The sequence below is a fragment of the Pinus tabuliformis genome, chromosome 9, assembly GCF_031772625.1.
Source record: "Pinus tabuliformis cultivar Carrire ecotype Pingquan chromosome 9, CPIR1, whole genome shotgun sequence".
In the NCBI taxonomy this organism is placed as follows: domain Eukaryota; kingdom Viridiplantae; phylum Streptophyta; class Pinopsida; order Pinales; family Pinaceae; genus Pinus; species Pinus tabuliformis.
The window spans coordinates 213,990,455-214,002,706 of NC_142307.1; the positions used below are offsets into that span (position 1 = coordinate 213,990,455).

At 34.8% G+C, this 12,252-nt stretch overlaps 1 protein-coding gene across 1 annotated transcript in view; it reads right to left on the reverse strand.

Moving 5' to 3' along the window:
* Nucleotides 1-504: 504 nt before the first annotated feature.
* Nucleotides 505-12,252, reverse strand: part of LOC149147915 (uncharacterized) — a 93,647-nt gene continuing 81,899 nt past the window's right edge. The window contains exons 7-13 of the mRNA XM_089442004.1: nt 8,147-8,252; nt 7,926-8,006; nt 7,602-7,844; nt 6,501-6,740; nt 2,377-2,430; nt 2,148-2,291; nt 505-912 (exon numbers count right to left, since the gene is read on the reverse strand). Of these exons, the coding sequence (XP_089298130.1) occupies nt 505-912; nt 2,148-2,291; nt 2,377-2,430; nt 6,501-6,740; nt 7,602-7,844; nt 7,926-8,006; nt 8,147-8,252 (1,276 nt within the window). The remainder of the gene's footprint in view (nt 913-2,147; nt 2,292-2,376; nt 2,431-6,500; nt 6,741-7,601; nt 7,845-7,925; nt 8,007-8,146; nt 8,253-12,252) is intronic.

Below are 12,252 nucleotides of genomic sequence, written 5' to 3' on the forward strand. Positions count from 1 at the left end.
TTGGAGTTGAAACATGTACCTATTAAAATAAAAGTAAAATATTCTCTAAATAAATCCACTTATGTGAATATCAACTTTATTTATATTTGTATATAAAAAAAAATAAAAAATAAAAAAATCTTAAAAAATATATTTTAATATTATAAATAATAAAATAACCAATATAAATTGAATAAAATATTTTAATATGAATTAATATTAATGTATACTTAAAAATATATGACATTAAAGAATACAACAACTAAAAATTACACATGTTTTTAGATAGATCTGTAGTGACTATAACTTTTCAATCTATAAATATAAATATTATAATTAAAATAATTATTCAAAAATATAAAACTTAAAACATAATAGTTTAAAATTCTATCATTATTCATATCTTTAATATCACCATTAAAATAAAATAAAATTACAATTTTAAAACCATACATCAAATTATATAACTATAAAAACAGTCAGCGTTAATTAAAATCTACGCCTGATTATGCACGATATTATTTATCATGCAACACAGTCAGGGTTATTCTCAACACCTCCGGGGCCTCCAAAGAAGACGCGTTTACCCCAGAATGGACTATTTGTGTGTTCATACTCCATTGAATAACATGCCGGCTTGGTTTCCATTTTGTAAGGTCGGCAATTAATTTCTTCCCCGACGATATTATACGTTTTCAGCAACCTGTGATATGCCGCATGATGGTAGCCTGTCCACGGAAAGCCACCACTACCCATGGGTGTCCTAGTCATGCCCAATCCTGGGTCCCTTTGACGATAACAAACTTCGCCTCCAGCATCGAAGTAGTGACCGCCACTGTTAAGACCGTCGAACAGTGAGAGCGGCCAATAACCGATAACCTCGTTCTCAAATAGTAAAGCCCATACTGGGCGGCCTGCCTCTGCTACCACTCGCTGTACATCCAATAATATTTTATATATTTAGTCCCTTGTCACTATATTAATAAATATACATTTGAATGAATGTGATAAGTATTGTAAAAATGTTTTTGGCACTATCATATTATTAATATTTAGTTCAAGTTTTGTGTTTTTTTTGTCTCAAGTATAAATTACATTATTGGTTCGTAATATTGATGAAATATTATTATTGGTTCGTAATATGGATGAAATATTAATAATATAATTATTTTGAAAAACATTTTTACAATATGAATTATACAAATTTCAAATTTAACACTAATAAATTGTTTAAGAAGGTTTTTTTGTGTCATTGGCATGTAGAAAATACTTGTGGACTTTTTTCGAACCAACTAGTGTGATTCATCGTCATGATAAGTTGAAGAGTCAGATCATGGTTACATATTAAATAGGAAAAGGAGATCTTCCAATCCGCTAGCTGTGACCATCAACAATTTTCTTCTTAATAATTAATTTAATAATTTATACATTTTAATATATTATATATTTGTATTTTACTCTATTTTATTTTATTTATATATTTCTATTGAATTATTAAATTAATTAATTTAATTCTTTTTAATTTACTTATTCATTTAATATCCAATAGGATACTCAATCTAGGTAAATAAGTCTAGAAATCTTAATTCCTATTCATATTATCAGTACTAGGTTATAGTAAGATAGGTAAAGGGAATGTTTTATAATAATATTGATTAATATAATTAATAATCGAATGGAATTAATAAATTATTATTGAATATTAGTTAAAAAAAATTGGAATTATTAAGATAAGGATAAAAGCTCAATATCAAAATTATTAGTAAAGTCATCTAATGAATCTAGAAATGTTAGTACAAACCAAGATTGATAATATTAAAATATTAATGTTATGGTATTAGTAATAAAATATTAGAAAGAGAGACAAATTCTAAATTCAAGAAAGTCAATAACCAGACGAAAAAACATAAGTAAATATTGATTTTTTAGATTTATCATATAAATTTATTAATTATCTGAAATTTTTTTACCATTTAATATAATATATCATCACAACGATAATATTAAAAAATAATTATGATAATAAACTACATTGAATAATCAGAGTGATAAACCACAGAAACAGAAACACACAATCAATATTTTAATCAGAAACACAAACACAATCAATATTTTTATATGATGTATCAAGAAAACAAATATCTACCCAAAAAATACAGGTTTCTTACCTGCTTAATATTTATTTGAAATTCAGTCTGCCTTCCTCCTAACGTTGATGCCCGCCCGATATCTGTACCGGGAGAGCGGGCGCCAGCGAGTCGCACATATCCTGGACACTCTAGGTCATAGCAACCGTTTCGGTAGTCGTCTGACTGCATCAAAGGCACTGACTTATCAGCACTCTGCGTCATAAATGATTTTTTAATACAAGAAGCAAACTTCAAACTATGTAATTACCGTCCAATAAACAAAGAACACCGGGTCAGTTGTATGATATTTCCGCGGAAGCACCTGCATCAGTCATGGATTATTAGTTCATAATATTTAATTTAGTGACTCTTCTCCTCAACACTAAACTAGTCTTTGCTGCTTGAAAAACTGCACGAACCTGAATATTGTTAAAATAATATAGAGAATACTCTAAAATAGAGTTTAGTTTAGTAACTGAGAGGTGAATTTAGTGTGTAGTTGTATTTCAAATTAATAACTAGTTTGAAACAATAAATTTTTTCACCAAATCTATTATAATCATCCAATTTTTTATAATCAATAAAAAGAAATCCACAATTTCACAAGCTACATTAATTTATACTTAAACCTACCTGACTTAATCTTTATGACAAACTTATTAAATCTCAATCATTATTTATCCACAAGTAAATCTCATTCATTTAAATATGGTAAAATTTGTGTCCCCTATATACTTATTAAATATAATGTAAATGACTTTATTATAAATAAGGAAATATAACTATTTAAAATAAATGCATTGTAATGACCATTGCGTTTAACTATGGGTTTCTTCTCGACTTACCGTCCATCCCACCTCTATTGTCACGCCCCTACACCTGCGGTGATCTTCCAACCGCTTGTAGCGAGGTGCGGCACCACCGAACGCTTTCTTTTTAACAATACTAATGTTTATGGGCTACGCCTATACCAACATAAACTTACTTAACTTGTGTTCTTATAACCAAATAAAATGTTATCCTTTATACTTCAACAAAGAACATTCTCATTCATTAATCATCAACAATAAACCGAGAACAATACAAGTATAAAGGGAGTGGCAACTCCCCGAACAGTCTGCCCAACAATAATATTATATCAAGAATATCAGATTTTACAACAAGTGTGCCAAGCCTCACACTTAACCAATATTCTTACAAAAGACATGCCACCTTCCTTTTGCAACATTTCATGCATCCTTGTCCAAGAGAGAGTGCTCACCCGAGCCACTCAACCTCCTTACAAAAACCTGCATAAAACCGTGTACAAAGCTCCACTCGCAATGGCACTCTTTGCCAACCTCCAACTAGGATCAACTGTGCACTTCCTTCAAGCCTAATGCGCATGAGGTATGCGCATTTACCTCCCTGAGACTGCACCTTCTTTTACCCCTATATGCGAAGGCTTGAGCGAATGAATGCTTACTCCAAATGAACTCCATACATGTTGTACTTATACGCTTCACATGAGATTATATGGGGGTGTCCACCTCATGGCCGACCCCACCATCCATTATCGTATGCTCCATATAATATGTCGGCTCCATTATATTTTAATGCTCCATGTTTTAATTTCTAAGCCCACGTCCAACGCATATAAACCTTCATGCGTTCACATATGACACTTAGCCATTTTTTTGTACACGCTCCTTATCGTCGCATTTCGTCACATTTAACTCGTATGATCGTCGCATCAACGCCGCAGCTCGTCGCACTCCCGCTTGCCCGTGCGCCCGGGTGCCCGCCCGCGCCCTCGTGCACGATCGCCCGCCCGGCGCCCGTCACACCGCAGCTCGGAGGCCTTACATTCTCCTCCACCTGAAATCATTGTCGTCCTCGACAACATACCATCTCGGTAGCTCTCCACCAAGATCATCATCATTCAGGATGTCGACCTTTCTGCACAAGGCAAACATCCTTGCAACATATGTAGAGACTCTTTCTCCACTATGTCTCGGCCTAGTGACCACTGCCACCAAGCTCACCATCCATAATCCATGCTCAGGTGTATCACCAAAGCATTATCATTGTAACTCCATCACTCCAAAGTGCCTCATCGATCCTCCACATCAAGTCACTCTTCCAAGTCATGCCCATACATGTACTTTGAAAGTATGCATCCCATACTGCGTCAAAGTCACCTGACCTCAGCTCCTCAATGCATCAGATCTTCTAAGTCCACCGTACATGAAGTCCCTAAAAGTCACAACAATCTCATGTCATCATGAGCTCCATAATCCATCCCTCAACCAACACCTCAGCAAGCATACAATATGCCTCAGCTCCCCATGTCGTAGGAATGCTCCATAGCTGTTCACAACTTCATCTAAGTAATCAACTCTCGATGTGCCCCATTCAGGTCCATGAAGCCCTCTTCATCATCTGCAATGTGCCATCCTCAAGTCCTCCTGCATAACATTCCTGTCCTAGCACTCCTCCTTGGATGTCCCTTGACATCTCTACAAGTGCTTCCACACAATGTCCTTGCATAGGTCTCTGCCATGCTCCATGTCTTCAAGTCTCCAACCTGATGTCCATGACTATGTTGTCCAGGTAGTCCAACCAAGTAGACCTACCACAACAATCGGTCATCCTCACTCAAACTGCTATCTTCGATTTAGTGAAATCGGTCACCCAACCATCCCATCATTGCATCATCATCATGTCATGAGTCCCTTCGCCATAGCTCCTCCACCAAAGTGTCCACCAAGACTACCTCTTGGTCTCGGCCATGAGAAGTCCACCCAAAACATCACAAGTGTGTGCCCTCCTCAATCTGTCCATGAGTCATGCCGGGCACTCAGCCAATTCTCCATATGGCTAAGCATTACTCATTCTACCACAACGATCATCAAGTCCCACCCTTGTCAAGGGCCTTTGCACCTTCAACCATAAGGTCACAAGTAGCCCCAACAAGTCCTGCAATAGTTGACAATCCTTGCTTCTTCATACAAGGTTCCATCATAGTCATCCATGGTAAGATGTCCTCTTGCCTTGACAAACTGACTTTGCCCTTCACTGCACATAGTCCATCTCCCAAATGCCCAAATGAAACACAAGTACCAATACTCACTTCATCATCATGAGGCTCCTCCATGTGAGTGACCTCATCCATACATGTTGACAAACTACACGATCCTAGTTCAACTTGATTAGCCTCAAGTTCATCATTCATCGTAGACATGTCTGCAACATCCTCAATCATCACGGCTTCCTCTTCCTTGATGGCACAATCTGCAACTCCACCTTGCTCCATTGTCCAACTGGGTTGAAGAAGCTCAACCTTCTTACCAAGAAGCTTCTTCTTTATCTCTTCCTCAACTTGCTTGATTTTAGCTTTCAACCGAGCTCTTTCATCAAAGAGCTCTTGAAGATCATCAAGTTCCTTGAGTTCCATATCTGCCATGTCATGAGCAACCTTTGCTCACCAGCTCCAACCGAGCTCTGATACCAACTGTCACGCCCCTACACCTGCGGTGATCTTCCAACCGCTTGTAGCGAGGTGCGGCACCACCGAAAGCTTTCTTTTTAACAATACTAACGTTTATGGGCTACGCCTATACTAACATAAACTTACTTAACTTGTGTTCTTATAACCGAATAAAATGTTATCCTTTATACTTCAACAAAGAACATTCTCATTCATTAATCATCAACAATAAACCGAGAACAATACAAGTATAAAGGGAGGGGCAACTCCCCGAACAGTCTGCCCAACAATAATATTATATCAAGAATATCAGATTTTACAACAAGTGTGCCAAGCCTCACACTTAACCAATATTCTTACAAAAGACAGGCCACCTGCCTTTTGCAACATTTCATGCATCCTTGTCGAAGAGAGAGTGCTCACCTGAGGCACTCAACCTCCTTACAAAAACCTACATAAAACTGTGTACAAAGCTCCACTCGCAATGGCACTCTTTGCCAACCTCCAACTAGGATAAACTGCACACTTCCCTCAAGCCTAATGCGCATGAGGTATGCGCATTTACCTCCCTGAGACTGCGCCTTCTTTTACCCCTATATGCGAAGGCTTGAGCGAATGAATGCTTACTCCAAATGAACTCCATACATGTTGTACTTATACGCTTCACATGAGATTATATGGGGGTGACCTCATGGCCGACCCCACCATCCATTGTCGTATGCTCCATATAACATGTCGGCTCCATTATATTTTAATGCTCCATGTTTTAATTTCTAAGCCCACGTCCAACGCATATAAACCTTCATGCGTTCACATATGAAACTTAGCCATTTTTTTGTACACGCTCCTTATCGTCGCATTTCGTCACATTTAACTTGTATGATCGTCGCACCAACGTCGCAGCTCGTCGCACTCCCACTTGCCTGCGCGCTCGGGTGCCCGCCCGCGCCCTCGTGCACGATCGCCCGCCCGGCGCCCGTCGCACCGTAGCTCGGAAGCCTTACATCTATGGTCTCCACTGTACCACTAGTCTCAGAGGAGAGCCAAATTTGGCTGTTACTAAAATAACCATCTTCAGGAATGTGTGGACGCCATATCTTTATAAGAGAAGATACGCCACTTGTAGGCTTACCAGGGTCGCACACGAAACGCACAACAGCATGCTGTTAACCACAATAACACAGAACGCGAGAATTATGTATGAATATTTTAGAAAATATAGATGGCATAGATGGTTGCGCAGCTAAAAATAAAATCTTAAGAAACAATGTGGTTTATAATTAAAAAATAAAAATGAATGTGTAAGGTTAAAATATTTTATTTTTATTTTTATCAATAAATAAAATAATTTAAATATTTCTATATAGAATTTAAGTAATTTAATTTTTAAGAGATAGATAAAATAATTAAAAGTAAAAACATTTTATATTTTTAGTTGAAATGTATATCCAAAAAAATTAAAAAAATATTAATATTAATTAAAATATTTTTTAATGTTCCCAAAAAAATAATCATAAAGAGATTTAAATATTTAAATGGGTATATTTTTTGAATGCGAAATGAATGCATAAACAATAAACTAATTTAAAAATATAAAAATATTTTCAAATGACCATGTACCATGGACATATAAAAAGATGTAGAATCCTGAGTATATAAATGGATTTAGAATTGTGACTATATTTTTCAATGTACAAATGAATTAAACGGTAAAGATGGTAATAAATAGTAAATAAATATGAATTGATTAATTTTAATTTTAGATCTATTTAAATAAATATAAATTCATCAATTTTAATTTTAGATTTATTAAAAATTAAGAGGGATCAAATTTGAGAAGGTTCAATCAATTTTTGTATAAAAAATGAAATTTGTATCTCTGGAAATTTAATCTTCACAAGATTCAAATTTCTCTAGATTTTTATATTGCAAAATGAGATTTACACTTTTAGATATTTAGATTTTTAGTAAATTGGAAATTAAATTAAATCCATATTTTTATTTATAAATCTCAATAACATTACCTCACGTGAAGAACCATCTCTATAATTGACATTAGGTATGGCATTTTTCCTTCTTCCTCCCCTCTCTAAAAATTGTCTCAGTGATCCCGCTCTTTCCACATCTTCACGTTTGATTTCCCTGACCTCCACGGTGTCCTCTGGACACTCAGACTTAATGCCCAACTTTGAATTATTGACGGCGCCGGAGTCAAAGTTGGAAATATTGAGCGTCGAGGAATTTGGTTTCGGTGATTTCTTCAAACCCTTTTAACGCACACAAATTTTCAAAATTTTCTAAATTTGATTTTCTATTGGCTTCAGGTTGAAAACACTATCCTGCTTTACCCGCGTGAAATTGTCATGCGCATACTTCACAGATATTTGATCGCTGAATTTTACGCAAAGAATTGTTTGTCCAAGCTTATTCTGCGTGCCAAAAGAAAAGCAAAGAGTCAGGAATATATATTATGTTTTAAAGAAAAAGGAAAGAGTCAGGAACGAATATATATATATATATATACACACACTTATACTTGTTTTAAAAAAGTAATGAAATTTGATATGACCTGAAATTTGTGCACTGGTGGAGGATTAACGAAATTGATGTATTCATCGATACTCATTTCGCGCACATCAATAGCAGAGGTGAGAGCGACATGGATAGAAAACAAACTGATGAAAAAGAAAAACGAATTCATTGAAAAGAAGCCAAAGCCCTCTGGGATATTTAGGGATAGAAAAATATATTACAAACCCACATCATGCTAGAATATATACATGGAGTCTTGTTAGTTGAGTGTGGCATGTTTTACTTAAATTAGAAGATTATTTGGAGTTATAATCCATGCTTATCACATCAAGAATTTATTGGTTGGTGCTTTCCATCTAGACGATATGCATCCATTTGCAAAATATGATTTACATCTTATGAATATTACCCAAAAACAAGCAACAATTAGTGCATCTAGATATGTTAACCGATCGGTTTTTGGCTCAAAAACCTTGCGAGCGCAGTTACAATTGGTGGATTCGGAACTCCTGTAGCGGAGGTACACGAGTAGATTATGGCATGCAGATTGCGAAAGTTGGCCCATCGTTGAATCAGGAGAAGAGCGTAGCTAATTGTGGGTGGGGTTAAATGGGCGCATTAAATAGGATTTATGTAACATGTTTATATATTCAACGTAGGCATTATTTATACATTTATGTGTATATCATTTTCTTTTCAAAGGTACGTCATTATTTAGGAGTTGTCTTTAGTGCGATTTTCTGGACTTGGCAGAAAAAGTTTGAGGTGAAATCTTGATATATGTTATTTAAACAGGTTTTTGAGTGTATATATGGATTCAACAATGTGAAAAACCCTTATGGCACTTCAATTGTGCAAGTATTACTCATCAAGCTTGTGATTTCAATAAATTTGTGCCGATTTTAGAGAAATTAGACCGGAAAAGCTTCCAAAAGGTCACACTAAAGACAACACCCATCATTTATACATTTATGTGTATTAAATATTGTAAGTACTATGAGCATAGAATTTTAGGTTTTGAATTTATTTGAATATTTTAAGAAAAATATTTAGATTTGAAAATAAGGTTATTTTAATTTTATTTTGTGAGTTTAGATTTTGGGGGGGAAAATTATTATAAATTAGTTTATTAAATTAGTAATGGAATAATTATCATTTTATTTGACAATTGTTAGAAATAGTCAATTACACCTCAGGAGTTGAGTTGAGTTAAGTCAGGTTCAATATTAGAAGTTTAGTTGGTTGGAGAAAACACAAGTTAAGTTAGAGATTGTCATGATTCCATATTTTAGTAAGTGTGGCCCTTTTATACCCATGATTGGGTCATTGTAATGTGTGTAAGCCATGAGGCCAAAAGAGCCAATAGTAAGCCATGAGTTGCAATTCAGTGAATGTGTATGTGAGAAATTTTAATGGATATAAATTTATTTGTGTGTGTGTATTTTGTGCGTTTTTCCTCCTTTAAGTTTCCATTAAATTGGTATCAAAGCTGAGGTCGAGTTGCAAGATTTGAGGAGCTTGCAAAACTATTAAGAAGGGAGCCAAGATAAGAAGGTCTACAATATTATTTTAAAATCACAAAAATATATCGTTGTTGTCCTAAAGATTAACAATGTAGATGATTTATCACACAATCGTAACCTTCGAACAACTAAAAGTGTGACATCTTGCAAAACTCATGAAATGCATAATATTGTGTTTTCTTGGCATGTGCTCATTGTTTAAAAGTATGCTGACCCTTATTTAAAAAAAGAAAGTGAATGGGGGTCAACAAACTAGGAAATTTGAGGAGAACACATAGTTCACATAAATTCCACACAAAAACTATTTGTATATTACAAATCAAGGCCAAAATACAAGTCAAATAAATAGAGCTTGTGAGATCCAACAGATTCCAAACTAGAATATTGCTCGTTGAGAAAATATGTCAACAACCTAACCAACAAACAAACTAAATCTACATGTATACTAATATAAGCATTATTTCTAACTCCCTCCCTTAATGCTTACATTATTACATGATTGAAAAATTACATTTACATAATTCATGTGTATGATTGGTCTTCATCAACACTCATATCCACTCTAGAACCTTGCAAACACTAGTATTTCAAAACTACATCTTCAAGTTGTCACTGACCTCCATTTAAAACGTAACCATATCTAACCATTGTTGACGAACATTACAAGATCAACAATATTGACATCTTGGATCATCGAGGCTTCCACAGTAAAAGTTGTTAAGTAATGAACCACCATATGGGCCTACCACCATCTGTTAGATATTTTTCTTTCAGCTATCCATTAATTGCTAGGAAGGTGGTTTGGATACTAAGAGTGTTCAAAAGTTGATCAAACAACTTGAGCTATTTCACACACATGGATCTCATATTGTAACCTATAGCTATTGTTTAGGGGTTTCCAAGCACCAAGAACAACAAACCATAACAGTATATAAACACAATGAAACTAGTGATGTGTTCAAGCGTTTTCGAGCACCCAGAAGCACTAATCTAATTCATGCAACATTGATCGATAATTGGTTCTACACTTTTTACAAACAAAACCATTTTACACACAAATCTAACTAAAAAACAAGAAAACATATTATACAAAGCAACAAATCCCATGACAAGAATACCAATCAATTACTCATTAAAATCTTATAACAACCTCAAATATGCACATATCATCATGTGCTACGTGAAATTGATTGCTTATTGGCATCATCTAATATTGCGATATTGGTTTCCTATTGGCATGGAATAGCAAGAAATAAATCCAGAGAGAGATCTATCTCAAAAATCAAGGCCTAACAACCATTATCTTTATGAAAATTAATGCACCCATTGCATAGAAGACATGCTTAATTTGTGTAAATTTTTTTCCTTATTGATTCTTCATATTTCCTCCATGTAGGGAATGAAGGATAAATTGGGATTCAAACTCTTACTCTAGGCGTAACCTTGATGGAATCATATCCTTCATTTTGATATAATTTAAATTGATCAAAGATATGGCACAATTCTTGATTAGTAGCAATAAAACAAGCAATGATCATACATGCAGGCTTTACACAATTTTCTTTTTTTATTCATAGTTTGTTTTCTGGATGGGTATCTCCACCTTGCAATTGCTATGAGGTTTAGTCAATCTTGGAAGCCAAAATTGAGGGAATAATATGCACTATGTGCACATCTAGAGTGAATCTGAGGGCGTATCTTCTCCAGAAAATTGTCTATTCATACAATTTAGATCCCCTTTGACTTGTCACAGTTACACTTCTCTAAGAAATTTTATGTGATACTAGGTATTATGCATGACAAATGGCTACCCATATAAATGCACAATGTCCACCATACTATGTGTGTGAATGTCTTCTTATGATTTTGACACTTAAATTGATATGAATATGTCAATCGTATTACAACACCCATGGACACCGCTACCAGAAGAAGTGCCAATAGTCTCGATGTCATCAAGATGGGATTCAAACATGAGAACATGATCAAGAAATAATATGGTACACAGTCACAGATTTGACAACTATCAAGCATCAACACCACACCTTTCTTACTTCAAAAAAACGAGTACATACAAAATCATAACATTACATTACTCTCTATTTCATTCGATGACATCACACATGCATTTACTATTTTCAAGCTAATCAAGGATTCAAACCAAATGCTCAAGCACATAGAGAAATAAACCTCATACAAAACACTCCATCTTCATGCAGACAGAAGCTAAACACCATCATACCTTAACCTATGATCATCAGACCTTAACCTATGTACATGAGTTAATTCTCAATAATGTATTATTTTCCATCTTTTTGGCCTTCCCTCATGGCAGTTAAGCCAGAATTGGCTCTAATACCAAATAAGAAACTATAGGAGAACATAGTGCAAAAAAATCCACACAAAAATATTAATATATTGTAGGTTAAGAACAAAATAAAAGCCACATAAATAGTGCTTATGAGATCCAACAGATTCCAAACTAGTACATAGCTTGTTGAGAAAATATCTCAACATGCCAACTAACCAACAACCTAAATCTACCCATATACTAATATAAGTTTTATTTACAACTAACCAGAGGGTGAATTAATTTGGTGCATTTCAAACTGAAAGTCAA